Raw genomic sequence first — 22,609 nt, 5'->3', positions numbered from 1 at the left:
AATTAGTAAGTGTGCGGCCAGTGGGCAGGGGCGTGCAGAGGGCGGGGCCAAACTGGGCAGTGGCCCCAGGTATGTACCTGTGTATGTGTGAGATGTCAACAGATTGGTTGCTGCGAGAAGGAGGTGCCGAAGCTTTGGTACAATATAGACTTTTATTAGTTCACTCAATAAGAAATGAAAGTCAATGACAACTCAAGTTGAACACGTCAACACAGGAAGTTGTTCTCCCAACAGCTGCCACAGCTCACCAAAATAAAAGCCCCAGAAGGAAGCAGTTTGCTCGGCCGGGTGTTTGGACCGGAAGTGGGCGGGTCCAAACGCGCGCCAACACAACTTCCTGAAAAAAAGTCAATGTTCTTTGCCACGTAAAAAAACATCAGCCCAAAAAGACAGCGTGAAAAGGTCAAAGTTCAGTGTCCTAAGTGAGTCCATGGTGTTGAACGCAAAAGTGAGCGACAGGACGTGCTTGGGGAATGTTTCAGATGATTTTATTGGTTTTTGGGCTCTCTTTTTTTTTTTTTTTTCTCTTTCAGAATGGAAAAATAGAAGCTTTAACAAACGTCTTCAATTCTCAAGCAAAAACGTTGTGACCCAAAAGCCAAACCAAGTGCAGCCGCTTCCTTTGGCACTCACCCCTGAAGTGCTTTTATGGTGAAAATACTTCATGCCAAGTCGGTTACGGGCCGGCGGACGGGGGTGGGGCGGGGGCGCTGTTGTCCGTCCATGGCGTTCCGGTGCACAGAAACGGCAAAGCAACAAAAAGTCTGATTTTAGCCCCTCCCCCGCCGGCAGGGTCATCACGGCAATGCAACCGGTGGAGGTGAGGGGTGGCCGGGGCTTTTATTTAAGGGAGGAGTCAGAGTTGTCCACAGGCTGTCGAGGGGGGGGGGGGCGGGGGAAGAAGAGGAAAGGAGGGGCCCGGCAGGCCGCAATGTGGTGATGTCATCGTTTCTCATACGCAGCCACTCATCATTGTCGTCGTCATCATCATCGTCGTCGTCGTCATCATCATCTTCATCATCATCATCCTCACGTGAATCAAGTTGAGGCGTCGCCAGGCAGACGACGTCGTCCGTTTTGTCCTCAACGTCCGTCCAGACGTCCAACGCACACATGCCGCTAACCCGTCACGCCAAACGCATCTGCCAGAAAAACAAACACATCTTTTTAAAACTGGACATTTCAAAACTCAGAAAGGTCTTGTGTAAATGCCGAATTGCTAATCAAAAGGCAATGGCGGTGGCTGTATCATGCGTGCGTGCGTGTTTCGGACCAGGCCTGGCTCTTGAGCTTGCGCAGCTCCTTGGTGGCCCAGGTGGCCAGCATTTTGGTCCGGCTGGTTTTGGAGCGCCGCCCTTCCGTCAGCAGGTCGTTGATGAGCGGACGAGCTTCCACCAGCTTCATCACGTCTTTGCCGAACGCCGTGCACAGGTCGCTGACGCACACGCACAGGTAGGGTTGCATTTGCGATTGTTCCTGTCGCAAGCCAGAGTTGAAGGCGCGCGCCGCGCCGCCTTACCCGATGAGCCCGGCCGCGTTGGCCACGACCACGTCGGAGTGATCGTCGTCCTCGGCGATGTGATGGATGAAGGACAGGATGAACTCCACGCGAGGCTGCACCAGCATCACGTCCGCTGGCGCCACAACAACAACAACACAAGTAGCTCATCGGGTTGCCTGCGCTGACAATCATTCACTCATCGCTACGTAACCATTTAGATGTGCTGCATTTGGATGGTTCCAAAAATGGCCACTAGCAATCCCTCGGGAATGAGCGAACGATCCCTAATCACTAGGTGGGCGTTTTGCGCGAGTGGCTCTAGGTGGCGCCCCCAAATCAGGCATGAATGATTGTCAACACGAAGAGATATGGATTTCGCGGCCTATGAGAACGGCCTCGTCGGGCAGGTAAGAAATTAGCTTGTCGGGTCCCGCAAAACCAGCAAGCCGGGTGTGCTTTGGCGCCAGGCCGGCAGCTTGCTGGGTGAAAAGGACCCCAAAGTGCTCTGCGATGTCATCAAAGCTTCCTGTTGAGACTGCAGACAGGAAGAGGAACTGACATCGCCATGACGCGTGCGACGGGCGGCCGCTTACGGTGGACGTTCTCCTGGTCACCCTTCAGACCCTGAATGATGCCCGTGTACGCCTCCAGGCAGCCCTCGCGCAGACCGTTCAGGTAGTCCACCATGTCGTAGTCCGTCTGCCGCGCGCGCGCGCACACACACACACGACACATTCTCTTTCAGCCTTCATGGCATCAAACAGGTCAAAGTTGAAGCTAGCTTGCGACGGGCGGCCCACCTTGTCCACTTGGGCCTGCGAGGCCTGCTGCAGCGTGTCCAGCACGATCTCCAGGTACTTCTTGAATTCTCCTCCGATGGCCATGGCGATGTCGCCGAACACCGACAGAATCTGCGGCTTCACCGACCGATGGACGTTCTCGTTCTGCGCCGGCGCAAACATGTCAGCTGGGGCGGGGAGCAGGGGGCGGGGCTGGGCGACTCACCCCGAGGTTCTCCAGGAGGAGCTGCATGATCTCGTCGCAGTAGATCAGGATGTTGGACGACAGCGCTCGGCACAGGTCGCTCACCAAACCCACAGTGGCCAGGCACACCTTCAAAACAAAACAAAATTCCACAATCCTCTAAAGTGCGGCTGCCGGCCATTCCTTCACAGACTAATTTAGAGTTCAAATGGCGCCACCTGGAGCACAATCGAGCCACGCCTATTTGCAGACTGCCCATGTGCCTCGTTCGAACTCATGGCACATTTTGTCAGGCCAAGTTCAACATTTTGCTACAAAATGTTCGTTTGGAGGAAAATTGCCGCTTCCATACAGAAACGTTACATTTGACCAAAAGAATACAATTTTTTGCTGTATAATAAAAAAAAACATTTAAACTACATTAAGAATAAATGAACACAATAAAACGACTATGGTTGCCCTCTTTCCCAAGAAGAAGGCCGTCTAAACAACGTGCCGCGTATTCATTTTTATTCACTAAGCATAATACTCAATATGTGAGCGCCATTTTATGTGAACAGCAATGTTGGACTTGGCCGGGTTTCAACTCACTGACTTTTTTTGCAGTTTAAAAAAATGAAATGACATCAAGCTCCCCTTTTTTTTCTCCCCAATTCAGTTGATCCAAATGAGCCTCTGTCTCAAACTGAGTCTTGCATCATAAAAAGTCAAAACACTAACTATATTTGAACTAGCTTTAACTTGTGAACCACAAATATGAAACCTCGCCGATGGCAGGTCATGTATTCTTCGAATGCATTTGCATTAGCCCCGAGTGGTCACTTTTTCATGTGACATTTGAAGTCTGAGTCATCACCGTCATCATCAAAGTGTTTGACAAGAACGCTGAACCATTTTTACAATTTCACATGTGCCCATGCCCTCAATCAATCAAAACAATCCTACCTGATACTCGGCGTAATTCTTGAGACCGATGGTGAGGAAAGGCTTGAAGGCCTCCATGTACTTCTGGAATTCCGCTCCCAAAACTGGAAGACCAAATCGCAAATGAATGTGACGTCAGAAAAAAATGGGCCGGACGAGCGCCGTTACCTTCAACCAGGGTGGAGACGGCCATGAGCGCCTCCTGCTGCACCCCTCCGGAACCGGCCGTGCTCTGGAACATCCGAAGCAGCGAGGCCATCACCACGTCCGAGATCTGAAGGGCGTCCTGATGCTGCACCTTCCGTAAAACGTTCTGCAGCAAAAAAAAAAAAAAAAAAGTCACGCCAAAGCGTCAGGTGGCGGCGGCAGTGAGAACGGGCGGCTCACCTGAAGCGTGGCGCACAGCAGCGACTGAAGGTCGTTGAACTGGATTCTGTCCGAGGTGCTCTGGATGTGCGACTGCGGACGCAGGAAGTTGCGTCATCATCATGCGGGACTTCCGTTTGGTGGATCGAGTCGAATCGGACTCAAGGATGCACCGGGACCGGGGCCAGGGTACGATGTGATCTCAAAGGGGTCCTCACCTCCATCTGCAAGACCTGCTGCAGCCTCTCCATGATGACCAGGGTGGTCTTCTGCACGGCGGGGTAACAGTCCTTGGCGCTGTTCTTGACGATCTCCATCAACGCCTCGTAGGCGGCCGAGCGCAGGTTGTTCTGGTGGCCGTCGGGTCTGCGCAGCGGTTGACAACCACGTGATGTGACAACTTGACAAAAAGCAGCCTGATGTCTGAGCTCTCCCTAAATCAGGCCGCCTCAAACCCTCTGCCACACTTTCGGGACCCAAAAGCGGGAGAAAACCCAAGGACCCCGCCTCATCATTCTAACGCCAATTACCAGGAGCATCAAATGACTTGGATTTTCCCCCCCTTAACCTAAACATTCATGACCCGTTGGTGACAGGAGAACTACATTCTAAGTGAATTCAGATTTGATTCCAAACATACCCGAGTTTGACGACAACTGCTGAAAATGTGTAAGGACTGGCAAGCATGTAGTCGTGAACTACATATAAAGCCCATTTGGCGCAACGGGGTATGTAGGAATGCGGCTTTTTGAGCGCCAGCTAGCCGAGCGAGTGCGAGAAGCAGCGGCGCGAGCCCGAGCAAAGCTGACCTGTCCGTCGTCTCCAGCAGCTTCTGCACGATGAGCTCAAAGGAGGACGACAGGCAGTACGTGCTGGGCTCCTCCTGGTCCTCGGCCGCCTCCGTGGCCTCGTACGCCGCCTCCGCCAGAGACGTGAAGGCCTGAGGGGGATCGGCGCGGGCCAGGCGTCAGCATCTCGGCGCCACCGTCCGCCGGCCCGTCGGGCGGCCCCGCCCGCTTACCCAGCACACGTTGTTGGCCACCCGCGGCTCGGCCCCCAAGCCCTCGATCAGGCACTGCAGCAGCGGCGCCAGGTAGACTTCGTTGATGACCGCCTCGGGCAGCAGCTCGCAGATGCGGCCCACCGTCCACGCCGTGGTGTCCCTCACCACCACGCCGGGGTCCTTCATCAACTCGATCAGCGTCGGCATCGCCTGCGCCAAACAGAGTCAAAGTCTCACAGCCGGAGCCGGAGTCTTCGCTCGCCCGCCCCTTGGTAAACGCGGCCCGCCGCCCACCTGGATAACGAGCGGTTTGAGCTGGTTGGGCTCGGGTCCTTCCAGGATGGAGCCGAAGGCCATGACGGAGGCGTCGCGGTAGCGCCAGTCGGGGTGCTTGATGTGCTCTTTGATGAAGGGCAGGATGTGGGGCACCACGTCGTCTTCGCAGCACGTGGACAGCAGCATCAGGCAAACGCCCGCCGCCTTGCACGGGTTCCAGTCGTCGTCGTCGTCGTTCTCGTCCTACGTGGCCGCCGACAAACGTCAACAAAGCGAGTCGGGCGGAAAGAGAGAGGGAGGGAGGGGGGGAGGGAGGGAAGGTCCAACGTTACCTGCTTGATGAGGGTCTGCGTCAGGATGGGGACCAGGTACTGCAGCGCCCCTTTCGCGTAAAACTTACTGGTGTGCTCGGGAGGGCGGCCCTGCTCCGACGCCTGCTCAACACAAGGAGGACAGGCGGCCCGCGGTCAGTCACGTCGCTCATTCCCGACTCCATCGTCGTTACAAAGGGCTTGTTAAGCAGCGGACTACATAGTAGAGTGCAGGCCCGAAACAATTCAACGTTAGGTAGTGGACCAACGGTCAAACGAATGAGCGTCGGATCCATTCCACTTTGAGGCGGGCGCCGCGCGTTGACGCACGCTCGGCATGCGCTCACAAACCTCGGACGCCTCAATAGCGAGGTCCATCTCCTCGTCGCACACGTTGGACCAGAACTCGATGCCCTGCAGCGCCACCTCGTCGATCTCGCTCTTCATGGCCTCGATGGTGATCTGGGAACAAAAACAAATTGCAGTTTGCTCACCGCATGCTCGCGCCACCCTGCTGGTTCTGCACATGAGCAGTGTAGGCAGTAGGTCATGTACTTTGGCTAGCAGTTTTTTTTTTTTTATCTGGAATTTATCTGTTATAGGGGATTTTAGTTGTTTGAAGTGCAAAATGCACCTTTTTTTTTTTTTTTTTTAAAGAAAATTTCACCATGTCACATTGCTATTGAGATGGGTTTGCGGCCTTCCTTACCGCAAACAGAGCCGGGCCCATGTAGGCCTCCATGTACTGGTAGTACAAAGACATGATCTTGACCAAGTTCTGAAGGGCCGCCACCCGCACCTAAAAGACACAGACCACAAGATCAGCTGCGCGTGGCTCGGCGCGAGGTTCCGGCGCTCCTGGCGATACTCACTCGGGTGTCTGGACACTGCGTGGCCTCGCACACCACCTGCATGATGACGTGCCTCTCTGTCTGCGAGACACACGGCCGGCAAACATGAGCGCAATCGAGCGGGCAACCGAGCGGCGGCGGCGGCAGCAACTGAGCGGCGGCGCACCTCCTTGTCAAAGTTGGCTTTGGTGAACTCCAGGGAGTTGAGGAGGGCGTTGGTGGCGGCCAGTTTGACGTTGTTGCTGGGCTCTTCTTTCCTCATGCCCTGGATGATGGCCGTCAGGATCTGGTTGGCATTTTCCTGAAGCTGCTCGGGATCCTGCCGACAAAAAAATATATATATAAAAAAAATTAATAAAAAAAATAAGGGTCAGCGTGACGGGTTTTCAAAATGACATTTTGCTGCCCATGTTTTCGTATTTGCACATGGCTACTGACGCCGGCAGCTCACAATGTCCTGGCAGATGTAACCGATGGCCTCCAGGGTGGACTCCTTCATGTGCTCGGTGCTGGACGGGCCCGTCACGTTGGTCACCAGCTGCGGGATGAGCTCGGGCCACTGGTGGACGGGAATCTCGGCGCAAGCGATGCCGGCCACGCACTGCGACGCCGAGCTGGGCCGGTACGTCTCCGTGCCCAATGTCTGCAGAACCTAAGCGAAGGGAACGTGTCAGATTTGGGAAGAGTATGACTTTTGCTGTGTGTGGCCTTCAATGATGAATGCCAGAGCTTGGCTCAAGGACATTTGTGGCGTTGGAAGAAAAAGGCGCAAGGGGGAATCACCCGCCTGCTACCGTTTCTGGGTTTGACCATGTGGTTGTTTACATTTGAATTATCACAACCGTCTTTAGCGGCCACACACGAGGAATTAGTCTCAGGTAGTTGTAGCCACGCTAGTGCCATAGCACACAAAAAAAGAACGAAAATGGACATTTAGGACCATTAAGCAATACATGGTGTCCAGTAATGTGACAAAAGTGACGCAGACACTTTTTGGGAGGGAGGTGTTATTTTTTGCCGGCATATATCCTGCCCGCCGTCCCGCCAACTTACGTAGTTTTTGATCTGGCAGCGAGCGTTTGCGTCCACGGCCAGCCATCGTTGCTGGTATTGAGCTTTGACGTCCGGGTCTTTGGAGGTCAGAGAATTCTTCACCTGCAGGCCCGCCGCCACGCGCGCCACCTGCGTGTTGCCCGGGTTGGCCAACACTTTGGACAACTCCACCAGAAAGGTCGGCTGACGGCACACAGAGTCAAAAGTTAGCAACTTGAGTCGTCTATATATATATATATATAAGATTGGAGGTGATCGGGCTGAGACATCGTCAAAACATATCTGACAAGTGCTGATGGGCGTTATTTTTCACTGCAACTGCAGTATTATGCTGCACAAACAGGTTGACACTATTGGAAACAGTTACAAGCAGCTCCTAAAACTGTCAAAGAGCAGATACGCCTTAGGTCAAAGTTTTTCTTTCCTACTGCAAATTTGATGGACAATTCTGTGGGGATTTTCCACTGGGTAAATATTGCTTCTTTTGTCACCAAGAAGGGTCACCAGCGCGACAACCGGCGGCCTGTTTTTAAACGAGCTCATCAGTGATGGGATACTGTAGAAGTCAACTGAAAATGGAAACTCTTGCAAAGATTTAGAGAAATAAAGTCGTGTATATTGCTAATCTGTGTCCGACCTTGTTAAATGATTATAGATAATGGGGAGAAATCACCAAGTGTCATAACATATGACTAATATTAATAAAGGTATTTTGAGCAAGCTTATTTCCGAAGTATTTGGCACTAATCAGTAGACAAGAAGCAGCTCACTTCCAATATGGTCTGTGACCGCTGAATACCTGTTTTGACTTAACAGATTCCTTGTAAAAAAAAATTTTTTTTTAAACACAGGGAGATCTAGTTGAGTGCTTTTTACCAAAAGCAAAACAACTGTACAATCCCAGAACTCATGAACCCCCAGTAGCATTCGCAAGTTTTTTTGAGAATCTATTGCACATTCTGCACATGGCAACACTATCATAATTAACACCCAGTGGGTGTTAATTCATTGGTAATCAGGTTGAAACCTTTTTCTAACCTGATCATCTGCATATTGGTGATACTAATTGTGAAAAAATGTTTGCAAATATGATTAGGGTATCTCAATTTGATACAGAAAAAACCTTGGTATGTATACACTGTATAGACCTGTGACGTCACCAGAAAATGCATTGCATGGAACGTCTTTCAACTTTCATCAGCAACAAAAATAAAACTTGACACGCTTGTTGAATCTGAATACGTTCCTAATTGGCCTTGCCACATTGAGTAGCCGCTGCGTGAGTGTTCCCACTTGTCTGAAGCGAGCCACGCCAAGTTGAGGGTGTAGCCGGGAGGTCCTAATGCTAATGCTAACGCTAGCTCCGGGCGGGCTCCGCGCACGCGCGCGCCCGCCCGCCCAACTCACCAGGTTCTCTATGGCCGCCTGCTCCAGAAACTTCTGAGCCGCCTCCAGCTCATTCCGATCTGCACACAAACAATCACCAATCCATGAAAACGCCCCTCAAGCTGTGCAAATCAATAAGACCGAACACGGCGAGACTCCAACGTGCGCGCTAGCCCGTGAGGACGCTAAGCCTGCACGAGCCGGTCGGTGGCCGGCTGCACAGGGATTACAAAAACAGAAAACAAAAAAAAGTTCACGAGACCACACGGACGTCGCTTGAACGGCACAAAAGTTTTTGGGCACGCCACTCTTCTCCCAAGTGTTCGCAAAAGAATGTTGGCGGCCAAATGCTACAAGCTAAGGGGCTAGCCGAGCGGCTAACAGCATGGGCAGGGGCGGAGGACAATTAGTCAGAGAAAACAACAAGTCCGCGTCCGAACCACACTCGGCTTCTACCGGGACACTCAAAGCGTGCTCGCCGAGGTCGAGTGGGCAGTCTCGCGGTGACCGAACATCTGACAGACAGCAAGCCGCCGTGAGGCCGTCCGTCGCGGTTAGCTCGAAGCTAACTAGCCGACAGGCTAACTAACTAGCTCGCTAACAGCCCCAAACTTTCACCGGTCGACCGGAGGTGCCAGCCACCAACGGAGGCCCCGCAGAGGCCTCAGCGCGGTGTATGCGAGCCACCCACCACCAGGCAGGTCAACACCGACCAGCACTCGCCTGGAGAGATGGTTTTCTCGAGGATTGTGATGAGCTCCATTCCGTCCGTCCGTCCGCCGGCGTCCGGCAGCCGCTGGCTCGCCCGTCGAGAGTTTAACGTAAATTCACTGACTCGTTCAGATCGGTGAAGAGGCGGAGGTTCCCCGGTTTTGGGCGTGGAAGGTTCGGGAAAAGCTTGCTTAAGGGTCGTGCTGGTGCTGGTTGTGATGGAGAGCTGGAGCCACCTCGCCGCCGCCCGTTCGCATCGCTCGCTTGCTCGTGTTGCGTCGCGAGGGAAAGGCCGCGCGCTCCCGGTCGGCGGAAGGATATTGCACCTCTGGGCCGCGCGCGCTCCCGGCCGGCGGAAGGATATGGCACCGCGGCCGATGCATTCAGGGACCGTCGGACTTCGTCAATGCCGCAGGGCGGAAACCCAACCAACGCTGTTCTTCGGCGTCTCTGGAGGCTTGGCTCGATTCAGGACGGCTTGGATGTTTTCTACGACATTGGTATTCAGGAGGAAGTTGGTTGTTCTTGTCGTGTTCGTTACGACGACAAAAGTGAGCAGAAAGCCGCAACTAACTCCAGCGCAAGCGTGTGCATTGAACGCAACGGAGCGAACACGTGTGATCCAGTTGTCCGCGAAGGCGCGTTCTCGTGATGATTGCTGTGTTTTTTTTCGTTGATTTACTTTGTTAGTTTAAAAAATGACGTAATTTGACACTTCGTTTTGCTTGAAGGGTCGGGGAAATACGCAGTGACGCCATCGGCTCGTGACACAGGTTACTTGACTTTGAAGACCGCGTCACCGTCATCACGTTACGCCTGATGAGCAGGTTGACGTCACAAGTTCTTACTAGCGGGATATTCGCATTTCTTCATATTCATGGATTTGTGAAAGTTTGGCAAAATTAGTGTTTGTGCTTTAGGGTAGCAATGTTCAAATATAACGTTGTGTGTTAGTATCGAAATTTAACGTACATTTAGTTAAATTGCTCCTTTTTGGTATTTTAGCACGCGCATTACAACTTTTTTGCTTTCCTGTAGACATTCAATCCTGTCTTTTTTTTTTTGCATGTGTTTTTATTAATAGCAGGTGTTTGGTAGTCTGCTCATGTCTTGGCAGATTTACCATGATCATTCTTTAATTATTTGCATGTTTAGTTCTTGCATGTGTTGAGTTTTTTTTGTAATTGACATTTGTTTATTTTTTTACATGTGTACTGGAATTTAGCTGGCGTTGGGCGTTAATCTTGCATCTCAATCAGTTGTCAGGAACGCCCCCCCCCAAAAAAACCTTTAACTGTGAATATCGCATCATAGAAGAGATCAAACCATTTTCATCTTTCTTACCTCAGATAATTTGTAAAAATACCAGACCCAACCTCGTGGCGACTGACGAATGGTATTGATTTGTGGTAAAAATAGAAAATTGACCACACTTGGCCATACAAGGTTTTGGCCCGATGCCAGTGGTTCTTTTTAGCATTTCTATTAGTTGCACGTATGCTTATTAAATAGAAGAGTGTTTATTATGAGCATAAACATGTATGCATCACATGTCATGTGTTGATGACATGTCCGTTCTCCGTCTGTCCTATGACAAGGCTGTCAGTTGGGTGCGGCTCCGCCCCCTGAAGAACACACATCTACTAATGTTATAATATAAACTGCAGAGGGATTTAAAAAAAAAACAACTCGTTGGTTCTTTATTAGTCTTACAGTAGTCACTCATACGTCATAGCTGCCATGAGTTGCTCTTTTGCTTTTTCTTCCAACTTCCCTCCTCATCTTCCCATAAACACAACGGAAGAGTATAAGAACAACAAAAAAAAAATCAAATCAAATAAAAAAAAAAAATGCCCCTTTTCACAATCAAATCAGGTTTTGGCAAAGGAGGATGAGGGTCCTGATGATCCAGTGCATTCGAAAACATCCAGAAATACAAATACGTTGATTCAGCACGCGTACAGCTAAATAGATAAGAGCTAGGAGGACCTTCGTCCAATCAGATTTCATCTCCTCACTTGTTGCCAGGCAGTTTGCAGGCTGACCTGCACGAGACGGAAAAGTGGAATTAAAAAAAAAAAAAAAAAAAAAAAATCCCACAATCAACGAACTGGTTCGCGTTGACCAGCGAACTTGATGGCACGACTCTGCTAACTGGAAGCCAACCCTGCTAGCATCCTGCTAGCGCGTGACCATGGGGATTTTTAGACTGGACCTAGATAGTTCCTAATGAACAACTCCAGAATTCACTCTATCAAGATTTTTAATATAGTGGACTACATAGTTGACTCTGAAACGATGAATCCCTAATTATATATATATATATATATATATATATATATATATATATATATATATATATATATATATATATAGCTATTTTCATATGGAGGATTATATAGTTGAGTGTTCAACTTGATGGCACAACATGGCTAACAGGAAGTGAACCCCACTAGCATCCTGCGAGCCGGCATCCTGCCAGCGCTGCTAGCAAGTAAAACAAGTGGCAATTTGACAGGCCGCTACTCAACGGCCACAATGTGTCACAGTTTAGTCCGACCAACAGTCCAAATCTTGCGTAAACAATACAAACATGAAGCTTATTTCAACTTTTGGTAAGCTTTTGTTCTTTTTGTCTGTTGATCTTCCAACGTTTGATCGACCATCTGTCGCGCGCAAGCCGAACACTAGCTGAGAATGCCGCTCTGCTAACATGCAAGCAAATCATCTCAGACTGACTTTTGTTAACCGATTAATAGCGTGGCAAGCGACGGCTGATCTGTTGCTAACACTGTTAGCTCGCTGCTAGTCAAGTTGACGGAATACAAGATGAAGTTAGCGCGGAATGGCGAGTCCCCGAAACTTAAGAGGGCTTTTTCAGAAAACCACGTGGTTCCTGAGAGCGCCAACTGCTTTGGAATGACCAACGCAACCGTGAACACTGGAGTCCGTGTGTGTGCGCATACGCCAAGCAGAGAAGCCGCGAGTTCGCCTAGCTTAGCAGGAAACAGGAAGCATCCTCTTACATTCGCTGCCAAAATGCTTTGTTTTACTGGTCTTCTTCAATTACGGTTACTAACATGCAAAAGCCAGCACAGCCAATGTTTGTGCTAAGCTAGCTATGCTAACGTGAACCGTCACACTCCACATCGGCATCTTCAACGGAGGACATTTACTTCAAGGGGAACTAAATCCAAATGTTTTTATGCAAAAATTGCAAGAATACATTGCAATTTGACAACCCCAAAGTGACAGTCTGCCAAAATGCTCAGCATGGTTGGAAAGTGGATGATGGGTTATGGAAAAGAGGAAAAAAAATATTTTGGAGTGGGGAAAAGGCTTTTTTTTTTTTGGGCAACGTTTTGGTGTGATATTGCCTATAGAAAGTCTGGTCAAAAATGCCTTCAAATTAGAGTCAAACAAAAGAACTTGATTATTTCTTAACTTAGCTCCTTAATCGTTTGGTTACATTTACTACTAGGAGAAGCCCTTCTCCGATTGGTTGACAAGTTTCAGTTTAAAGTATCCACCAAAATCTCATGCGGCCAGGCCGAAATTCCGACAGGTTCTGCAGGTCGATGCATCAAAATGACTGTGACGTTTGAACTAAAATAGCGCAAATAATATTAGAATAAATATTTCATATATTTGAGCAAAAAGCTTCAGATAAATAAGATTTGCACATTTAAAATAGACCAAAGTTTTGACATCTTTGGTTTAGTTCCCCTTTAAATGTGGACTCCACAGCAAGACTAGCTTAGCATCCGCAGCATTATGACTTAGCCTAGTTTGGCCTTGGTAGCGTATGACTCAGCTTATCTTAGCACAAGGACTTGTTGACAAGACGGAAGACTTCCTGCAGTTGTGCTGACCTGCAGGTGAACGGGGGCGGGGCCAAAGCCGTAGAAACCAAAGTGTGGACACTCTCATTACTTTGAAGAGATGCTGAATTGATCTGGTGTCAAAAATGATACGTCTTAAAAACCGGGGTGCTTGCCTTGGTGGCAAAAAGAACCAACCTCTATCGTCTTCATTTTGGGGGCCTCTTCCTTCTTATGGTGCGCTCAGTGGCCGCGATGCCAACGTCAGATTAACATCAAATATAAACAGTGTGAGCTTTCGGTGGAAAAGATCCCTTTCGTATGCTCCACTTTGGAATCTTAATCAGTTGCGCTGCGTTGCGACTTTATGTCAAACTGGGGGACAAGATGAGGCCCGTGCACGTCACTTGATTTCTACGACTTTGGCTCAGGGGTCGTGAAAGTGGCGGTCTCTTGGGGTGTGCGCGCTCATTTACATGAAACTACAGATAGACACACACACAGGTTTGTACAGAGAACAAATATGTACATGCTCAGAGGTATGCCAACCCTTCTCCTTCTCCTCCTCACCTGTAGTGTCCTCAAATGTCCCATGATGCCACGGGGCACTTAGCATTTAGCTGTTCTTTAGCAGCGTCCTGTCCTCAGGCGGACAAGAAGTGGAAGCAGCGAGCGTGGAGTTCGCGACGGAGGAAGAGGATGCGGAGGAGGAAGAAGACGAGGACGAGGACGGCTGCGCGGGGAAGCAGAGGAGTTGTCCCGCTTCGGTGGAAAGCAGCGAGCACGAGCGAAGGTCCACCGTCTGCAGGGACGGACAACGTCGCAACAGCGGGACGCTCTGCTCAGTCACCTTCACGCAACCTGGCACACACACACGCGCGCACACACATGCTGCGGTTACATGCTTGGCACATCGATCGTTTAGCATTTATCAATCAACCGTAGATAGGGCTGCAAAAAAGTGGCGCCATTATTTTTTTTAGAGGACTTTTGCATGCAAAAAAAAAATGTTGAAAATGCAGAAAACATCAATTCACGACAATTCAGGTACAGGCTGGATCCGAATGTTCTTCTAAAAAAATGGGCGAAAATGTTGCTGGTTGCTTTCCAAAATAAAAGCAGAGGTTTTGATTCGACACTAATTCTTCTGCTTTCATGATGGACGACAGAAATGGGAGATGATTTGCCGCCGAGAGGCTGAAATTCACAGGATTTGGATCATTTGAAGTTCAACGAGCTTTCAAAACAATTCATCGACGAGTCGACGACTGATGGATGAATTGCTGCACCTCTACTTGGATTTGCTTTAAGCGGGCCACAGAAGGTGCAAGTAGGGGAAGCTGAGCGTGTGTTCGCCGTACCTGCCAGGTTGAGATGCGTGAGGGTGTGTCTGAGCGGCGAGGCGGGCGCGGCCAGCGTGGCCACGCTGTGGTCCGACACGTTGGCGCAGTGGCTGAGGTCCAGCTTGGCCAGACGCGGCACGAAGCGCACCAGCAGGCGGGACGCCGCGTCCGTCAGGTCCAGCCCGGACAGCCGCAGCTCCGTCACGTTGTGGAAGCGGCCCGCTCGCGGGTCTGCGCCGCCGCCGCCGCCGCCGCGTACTGGCCAACCAATCAGAGAGAGGGACTAAATAGCTTGCTAGTCCAAAATCAACCTTCTGCGGTCCAGGATGAGTGAATGATTCCAGACACAGCGACTTGCTTCGGAATCATTCATCATTCCCGACTTATAACCAGACATGGATTTTTATATACTGGACATCAACCTTGTTTTCGGTGAAAAGTCCTTTGTAAAACATTGGGGCTAAAACCTAGGAAATGATGTCACTCCAATTACAATCGACCCCCTGCACACTGGACAATCGCAAAGTCACCCTTACGCAGATTTGACATTTGACTGACCTTTTTTTTAGAACACTATATAACATATTTTCACGGCAATTTTTAATCAGACATGCAAGCAAGCTCTACCAGATGAATTTTTGGCACGGATTTTAAATCTGCCCTCGTGTGTTGTCGAGCACATCAGGTTTTCATAATAATAATATGTAATATATGTAGGAAATAATAATGATTTAAGGGTTAGGTTCAGCAACAGGTGGAATTTTTTTTCTGGAACGTCATAGCCATAATTTACAACGCATGGCAAAATCCGGATTACGCAAGCTTTTATCGGTCAAATTTCGGAACAAAAATTGAAAATAGCTCAAAAACCTGTGATGTGTTATGGAAATCTGCTTCAAAATTAACATTTCGGGACACATAAAACCATCTTGGACTCAAATTAGCCGCTGACCAGTGTAATCAACAGTTTTCATTTCTGAAATTTACATTGTGCATAGCAGAAAATTATTTTCTTGTTAAGAAACAATTTGACTAGAGGTGGGCATTTTACTCAATTTTGCTGGGCCGTCATTCGTCATTCATCAGTCCGTCATTTTTCGTGACGAACTGAAGTACAATAGTCAGTCGAATGTATGGCACGACCTAGGTCCACAAACGGGCGCGTATACGGCTTGGGAGGGATCGGGAACGGCGGCTCGCTCACCTGTCCTGCTGTCAGGGGGCGGGGCCAGCAGCTCCCTCAGGTGAGCGTCCTTCAAGTCGTCCACGCCGCTCAGGTCCAACATGCGCAAACACGAGCGCACCCCCTGACACAACGCCGACACCGCCGGCCACGCCACGCCTGCCACCGTCAACTCCGCCAGGCCTGGGGCGCACGCACACGTATGTCACACACTAACATGTATGTCGTGCGCGCACACACACACACACACACACACGCACACACACACACACACACACATACCTGCATGTCAACCACACAAATAGACTACCAATCAAAAGTTAGGACAGACTGTCTAAAAACAGCTCACCAGCGATGCAAAATTTAATCACTGGCAGAGATTTATAGAAATAAAATGTATTTATCGGTTTCCTAATTAGTGTGAGAGAAATCATGGATCAGTGTCGTGTCATAAATGAGTATCCTTAATGACTACTACTACTACCATTTTGCCAAATGAAAAGAATCGGTTACTTCTGGAGTGTGTATGAAGCGGTCGGCCTTCATATGAATCGGTTCCCAAAAAGCAGCTGTGGCTTTCGGATTGGTCGGTGACCCCCGTTTCTAGACTGTCCACTTTTGACAGGGAATGTCTGACATGCACACACGCACGCATGCCTATCAAAAAGCGAGCCACATGCACACGGGGGCGGGGAGGACGGCCGAACGGACCTGGCAGGCGGCTGATGAGCCAGAGGAGCTGCTTCTTGGAGATGTTGGTGTGTCCCAGGTTGAGCGAGACGGGCTGCCGGCGGATGATCCCGCTCAGCATGGGCGGAGTGATGGAGCGCTGTCGGCTCAGGTCGATCCGACTCCACAGACGCTTATCGCAACACCTGTGCGGCGCCGCCGCGGCAACAACGTGGGCCGGCGTTACTTACGACCGTCGGGGCTACGCGGGGGGCCGCAGTGATTCCCAGGCCGCGGCAAATGATCAAATTTCACGTCGGTGCGCAGAAACAATGAGCGCTTAACTAAAGCCCTGAATTGATGAATTGACAACTCACTGATTATTCAATGAATGGGCAACTATTCTGATGATCGTCTTTTTGAGACCTCATTGAACTTGAATTTGTCCAACTCCTCAGAATTTCAGCCTCCAAACAGCGAAATGTTCCCCGGGTCCTCCATGAAAGCAGGTGGATTATCTAGTTTTGAATCCAAATGAGAAATTTGCAAACTGCAACCTTTTACTTTGGAAAACAAATCGGCGACATTTTTGCCAATTTTCTGACAACACAAACTGAATGATAAGCCGGCTTCACGCGGCAGACTTTGTTGCCATTCCGATTTCCATGTAAAGCACAAAATGTTTTAAAATGATTCATTGGACAAAACAATTAACAGATGAATGGAGTATTATAATAATGGTTAGTTTGCAGCCATAGAATTTCACTGCTGAGCTCCTTGCTGTCTAAGAGCCCATTGTCCAAAAAGTGCTAAAACCTTCTGGAGTTGGACATTTCAAAGTTCAAACGAGGTCAAGCGAAATTCAGATTATTGCATTTCAGGCTCATCCCCAGAGACGCCCAACATGAGACAATTGATATGCTTGGGAATCACTTGCGAGCTGCAGGACGGACAGACGGACGGACGGACGGACAGACGGACGGACGGACAGACGGCGGGACTGACCAGCGGCTCCAGGTGCGACACACGCGCATGCACAGGCACAGCTCGCGCTGGCTGAGAAAGGTGAAGACCCGCAGCCAGGCATCGCGCGTCATCACGTGGGCGCGGCCCGAGTCCAGCGGCAGGCAGCTGGGCTCGGGGCAGGTGGGCGGCGGCCTCACCAGGTGGCGCTCCATCTGGACGGGACGCGGCGGCGACGGCACGGCGGGGGGGCTGCGCTTCATGACGTGGGAGCGCCCCGCCGCCCCCGAGCAGGGCGACGCCGCCGTGGCCGACACCAGCGGGCCGCCGCCTCGCCCCCCGTTGGAGGCGGGGACGGAGTTCCTCTGCCGACTCTTGTTGCCTTTGGTCCCGCCCCCTCCCATCCCGCCGTGTCTGTGATTGGTCAGCAGGCTGCTGGCGTTCTCCTTCTCCACGCGGGCGCGTCCGTTGCGCGCCTCTTGCCCGTTGCTGCGCTGCGAGGACGGAGCCAGCTGGTTGGACGAGAGCGGCGAGGGCGGCGGGAGACACGCGTTTTTCCCGACTCTTTCCGAGGGCGGCGGCTCGGCTTCGTCCCCGTCCATGGCGGCGGGTTTTCTCCCCCGCACCGCCGGGGCTCCTCCTCCGGGCGCGTCGCCGTCTCCTCTCCGCCGCGCCTTGTCTCCCGCCCGCTCCTCTTCCTCCCGCTCCTCGTCCTCGTCCTCCGACTCATCGCTGGCGCTGAAGCCCAACTCCGCCAGGCGCCGTTCCCGCTCGCTGCGGCTCCTCTCCGGCCGTCCCGAGCCGCTGTTGCCGTGGGTGACGGGAGGCGGCGGCGCGGGCGAGGAGGGCGAAGAGGCTCCGCCCCCGCGCAGAGAGTCATCCGAGTCCGACTCGGTGTCCGACTCGGAGCTGGAGGACGACGACGACGACGAGTCGGGCCGGCGCTCCAGCAGGCACATCCTCTTAAAGCGCTCCAGCTTTTCCCGGTGATGCGAGCGCTGATCCGCGCTGGACGCCACGCCTCCTCCGCCCCCCTCGCCAGACGCTGACACGGACGAGGCGGAGCCCAGAGAAGGCCCTCCCGCTGAGGAGGCGGGGCCGTTGGACTCTGCTCCTTCCTGTTTGGGCTTCTAAAAGCAGGAAGCGAGAGCGCACGTCAGAAGCGATGCGACGGAACCACAAGGGAAGAAATGTGCTGTGATGTGCACCTTTTTGAGACGTTTCTCATGCGCACCCTTCATCTGCAAGAAAAGACACGCTTATTGTGAGGAGCGCGGCAAGTGACCGATAGCATTTCAAGATCTCGGATTTCACCACGACAGTGCTCCTTAACCTGGTTTGATCAAACGCCGGCGCTTTGGTGAGTCAGCCTCATGTGTGTGTCCGTAAATGCCTTTTCGCATAGCAATCGCCGAATCATTGATTGTGCTGCGAGGGCGCAAGGCCGTGTCGAGTCGCATTCGCCACGCTCAAAGTGGGCGTTTGCCGCCGTGGCCAGCTGAAAAATGTTGAAACTGGCCAACGGCCTTGCGGTGCCGCCAGAACGGAACATCCAATGGGAGGGCTTGGTGGAGTGATATCCGAGTGCTAACAGATATAGATGAAGGGAAAAGCATTGGCGCTACTTCCTGAAAAGCCGCTCGGCAAGCGCTGCGGTTAACGCCAAGAAAACCACGTGCTTAAACTTCACAGCAACAATGCTCTCAACGTTTTAGTGTCACCAAATCATAGCAAAAAAAAAGTCAATGAGATACTTCTGGAGTTTGGTGCAATGCGATGGGAGGTCTGGAATCCCTTTTGAGGACGGTCGGCAAATGGGCATCTTGCCACATTCGCCTTTGCTTGGGAAAGTTTGTTTGTCTAGACGTGTGCTGCGATTGGCTGGCGACCAGTTCCAGTCAGCTGGCGGAGGCTCGAGCTCACCCGCAAGCATCGATTCAAAAATGGATGGATGGATAAAGTTGATCGTTGCTCGAGGTGATCAAAGTGGCTAATTTGTAGATCGTGAACATGAAAAAAGCGAAAAGGGTGAAACGTGGAAAAACGTGCGGGGCGCACAACGCCGCCTGACCTTCTTCTTGGGCCCGCCGTCCGATGCCAGCGTCTCCTTCCTCCTCTTGTGGCCGCCATCCGGCCTTGGCGCCTCCTTCTTTGGCGGCGGCTCGTCCGTCAGCTTCCAGCGGCCCAGCTCGCCGTTGTCTAGACGCCGCTTGGCCAATATGTCCGCCTGCTCCTGCGGGCGCACACGAGACCATAGTGAGGGAAAAAAAATGTGTGTGTTTCGACCGAATGCACTTCCGTTGGATGTGTTCTGGTTCCGATCTCAATTATTCTATTCATAATTGTTTTTTTTTAAGGCTGGGCACGAGACAAAGACGGCGCCAGTCACCCACCTTACTGGTTTTTCCCTCCTTGTGGCACTTGGGACACTCCCAGCAGTTGGGAATCTCGTCGTTGATGATGCCCTCCGCTTTGCCCATCTGCAGCCGCGCAAAACACAGGCACGCACACACGCACGTCAGGCATGCTTGTAGGGGGTGTCGGCGGGCAACAGGAAGTGAGGGCGGCACCCACCTTGAGGCAACGCGGGTGTATGATTTCATTGCAGATGGTACATTCCATCAGGCTCAGGCTGAACTTGTCCTCGTCGCCCTCCACGGTGTCCTCCTTCCCCGCCTCGCCGCACGCCAGGCACACCGCCGTGTGCGGCAGCACGGGCTGCACGCAGAGGTCACAGGTCACCGCGCGGCACGCTTGGCGTCACTGACCCTCGCCAGATACCAGCCGGCCCCCGCCCACGTCGATACGGCGCCACCTCGAGATTTGACTGAGCCGACTCACGACTTTCGCCAGATACCAGCCGGCCGTCGGCGTGACAAAAATTGTGACAAAAAGCTTGCGCGCATCTCCGAGGGGCGTCTTCTCGCTCGTCACCCCTTCAACTGCCAATCGACGACCTCGGAGCCGTAATCTGTGTGTATGTGTCAAGTCTGGTTCACTGGCAGTGCCAGTTGCCATGGAAACACAGCATCGTTGCCTGCCGCCCTACAGCTTTTGTGTCTTCCCGTTAGCGTGTGGCGTGTAGTGCGCGTCTCACCGCCGTGCACTGCCTGAGCAGGCAGGACTGCTTCATGCGTCCGGGCCCGCCGAACTTCTTCATGTCTTTGCAGAAGTGACACTCGCCGCACTCGCTGCGGGTGCACGCCTGGCAGCGGCGGCACCGCGTCCTCCTGCGCCTCGCCCCCCCGCCCAGCGCCTTACTGCCCGACATCCCACAACGAGTCAGCTGCAACGACAACAAAAACAAAGGCATCAGTACGCTCGCCATCTTAGTGCAATTACCTCCAGAACAAATCAATTTCCCGTCTGACGTCGTTTGCAACGTCACGCTTGGACACGACAACTCGGAGAACCTTCGCCCCGTAGCAGTTGACTGAAACTTGTCAGCCAGTCGGAGAAGGCCTTCCCTGAGTAACAGACTGTTGAAAAATAAAGTTAGACTATGCTATAGAGTTGCAATTAATGATTATTTTTTTAATAGATTCATTTGTCAATTTTTCAACATTCATCGATAAATCCAATTACCGGGTAGTGATTCCCCCCACCCCCATTCATCATCCCTTTCTTCATAAAAGGACATGATTTCTAATTGATGATGCAGAAAATGCACAACCATCATTTGATGATGATGGAATATGGCAAAATAGGTCGAGCATTGTTTTCCAAAATAAAAACTGACATTTTCAGTAGTCTTCTTCAGAAAACATTGGCTATTTACTTTGGCGGATGGTAAAAAAAAGTTGGTTTGTTATGATTGTATTATTGTTGATGTTTTATGTTGAGTGTTCTGTAAAGCACTTTGTTACAATACATTTGAGTTGAGGGGCTGTAATTGCCCGAATTTAGGCTACTGCAAGTTAAACTATGGCTACAAACAATTAATCACTTTCCAAAACAGGTGTCGATTAATGGTTGCACCTCAGATTTCAGTTTTTTTGTAGGGATTTTTGGGGCAGATTTTCTGTAGGTGATGTAAAATGTTCCCCAAATTTTGAGCATATGAAGTTCAAAAAAACGAAATACCTCATCTGTTTGTACTCGCGGGACACCAACCAACACTGTAGGAGTTCAATGCTTGTTCCTGCGCTTTCATTTGAGGATGCTAACATTGCGCTACTAGTCATCGCCGGATCACGTGATCAATGGACATCACAAAGCATCCAGCTAGCACACTTAGCAAGCATCAGGAAGGCAGGCAGTACCTGAAGGATGCTAACTGTTAACGCGCACGCGCGCTACACACACACATACACACAAACAAACAAGCCCCTCCGTAAATGGGAACATGGGCTAACATGCTAAGCCCTTAGCATCGCTCTGGCTGCTCTCTTGATCCAAGACGCTCGCGTGTGCGCGCACGGCCGTTGTTGTCATTGTCACCCACCTCTGGCTATCAGCTCGCATGCTCGTGCCTCGCACATTAGCAACAAGATTAGCCGTCCAACCAGCTAGCCGAGATAGCTCGTCGTCAGTCCGTCCGTCCGTCAGCTTCCTTGTTTGGTGGCCGCCGCCTCACGCGCGCCCCATGCCTCCGTTAGCCTCCAGCTAGCTCCCGGCCAACTAGCCCCGCGGAGCCAATGAGTTATCGATAAGACAACTAAACGGTATTGATGAGGAGGCGAAGGGCGCAGTGCTGCTGCTGCTGCTGTGGGACGAGCCCATTCACCCTCTCTCTCCCTCGCTTGCTCGCTCTCCGCCGCGCACGTCGCAGCGTGCGTGCACGCGCATTCTACTTCCCGGGCTTGTTTACTGCACGTGCGCGCTTGATATCCCTCCGCATAAAGTAGTTCCAATATTCCGTCCCTCCCTCCAGAGACGCGCGCGCGTCAAGAGGCAGGCCGCGCGCTTTTGTTTTCTTCTTGTTGTCCCCCCCAATTTTATGTAACAAAATGTCACACCTAGTTATTATCAACATACATTAAAAACATTCAGCAACAAACGAAACAACACATTAAAAAATACATAAAATAAAAAAGGACATTGAAATAGGAGCACAATTTCAAGGTTTTGATAGCTTTCTTGTTTTTAGCAGCAGACACTGACATAAAAGTTTCAGTTGTTTCATAAAGACACACACAAAAAACGGTTTCACCTTTGGGCCAAGCGCTTTCCTCTTCCCATTCGGCAGTTGTGCGTGATGCGCTCATTTTTCATCTCAAGGTGGCGTGCAATGACACACTCACGTTAATGATGTCACACAGGTG

General features: G+C 51.2%; 2 protein-coding genes and 1 non-coding gene across 4 annotated transcripts; all 3 read right to left on the bottom strand.

Annotated features, from left to right (window-relative positions):
* Nucleotides 1–133: 133 nt before the first annotated feature.
* Nucleotides 134–9,717, bottom strand: kpnb1 (karyopherin (importin) beta 1). The gene is made up of 22 exons (XM_086056832.1): nucleotides 9,379–9,717; nucleotides 8,677–8,735; nucleotides 7,270–7,452; nucleotides 6,668–6,868; nucleotides 6,383–6,535; nucleotides 6,238–6,297; nucleotides 6,075–6,164; nucleotides 5,717–5,827; nucleotides 5,387–5,488; nucleotides 5,073–5,297; nucleotides 4,797–4,988; nucleotides 4,585–4,715; nucleotides 3,994–4,141; nucleotides 3,797–3,868; nucleotides 3,578–3,722; nucleotides 3,431–3,513; nucleotides 2,507–2,614; nucleotides 2,302–2,445; nucleotides 2,095–2,200; nucleotides 1,520–1,634; nucleotides 1,274–1,435; nucleotides 134–1,142 (listed from the first exon to the last, which is right to left on the bottom strand). Coding segments are annotated over exons 1-22 (2,631 nt in total). The 5' UTR covers nucleotides 9,419–9,717; the 3' UTR covers nucleotides 134–1,141.
* On the bottom strand, nucleotides 1,920–2,064 carry LOC147134196 (small nucleolar RNA SNORA79). The gene has a single exon (XR_015090278.1). It is a non-coding gene; the product is annotated as a small nucleolar RNA SNORA79 (small nucleolar RNA).
* Nucleotides 9,718–11,038: 1,321 nt separating the features above from the next.
* Nucleotides 11,039–22,146, bottom strand: fbxl19 (F-box and leucine rich repeat protein 19). 2 transcript variants are annotated; one of them, XM_086056838.1, is made up of 12 exons: nucleotides 21,790–22,146; nucleotides 20,443–20,631; nucleotides 19,920–20,063; nucleotides 19,739–19,825; nucleotides 19,417–19,578; nucleotides 18,554–18,586; nucleotides 17,388–18,475; nucleotides 16,425–16,588; nucleotides 15,735–15,896; nucleotides 14,549–14,788; nucleotides 13,758–14,048; nucleotides 11,039–11,411 (listed from the first exon to the last, which is right to left on the bottom strand). In XM_086056838.1, the coding sequence occupies exons 2-11, from the start codon at nucleotides 20,614–20,616 to the stop codon at nucleotides 13,804–13,806; spliced, it is 2,499 nt and encodes an 832-aa protein (XP_085912964.1). In that variant the 5' UTR covers nucleotides 20,617–20,631; nucleotides 21,790–22,146; the 3' UTR covers nucleotides 11,039–11,411; nucleotides 13,758–13,803. The 2 variants fall into 2 exon arrangements, with proteins under 2 accessions (XP_085912964.1, XP_085912961.1); XM_086056835.1 differs by having other exon boundaries at nucleotides 11,039–14,048.
* Between the last annotated feature and the right edge of the window lie 463 nt (nucleotides 22,147–22,609).

This window comes from Filicampus tigris, chromosome 16, assembly GCF_054856515.1.
Source record: "Filicampus tigris isolate MCC_2025a chromosome 16, RoL_Ftig_1.0, whole genome shotgun sequence".
Lineage (NCBI taxonomy): Eukaryota > Metazoa > Chordata > Actinopteri > Syngnathiformes > Syngnathidae > Filicampus > Filicampus tigris.
Note: the sequence above shows the minus strand (reverse complement) of the source record. Positions and strands in the feature narration are given on the sequence as shown.

What these genes read in the sequence shown, in the direction of transcription:
- kpnb1 (XM_086056832.1), bottom strand. Translation starts at nt 9,418, where the DNA reads ATGGAGCTCATCACAATCCTCGAGAAAACCATCTCTCCAG. An exon ending in AGGCGGCCATAGAGAACCTG is followed by an intron (nt 7,453 to 8,676) that starts GTGAGTTGGGCG and finishes GTGTGCCGTCAG; the next exon opens with CCGACCTTTCTGGTGGAGTT. An exon ending in TCAAACCGCTCGTTATCCAG is followed by an intron (nt 4,989 to 5,072) that starts GTGGGCGGCGGG and finishes TGTTTGGCGCAG; the next exon opens with GCGATGCCGACGCTGATCGA.
- fbxl19 (XM_086056835.1), bottom strand. Translation starts at nt 20,616, where the DNA reads ATGTCGGGCAGTAAGGCGCTGGGCGGGGGGGCGAGGCGCAGGAGGACG. An exon ending in TGCTCAGGCAGTGCACGGCG is followed by an intron (nt 20,064 to 20,442) that starts GTGAGACGCGCA and finishes CTCTGCGTGCAG; the next exon opens with CCCGTGCTGCCGCACACGGC. An exon ending in ATGAGAAACGTCTCAAAAAG is followed by an intron (nt 18,476 to 18,553) that starts GTGCACATCACA and finishes TCCTGCTTTTAG; the next exon opens with AAGCCCAAACAGGAAGGAGC.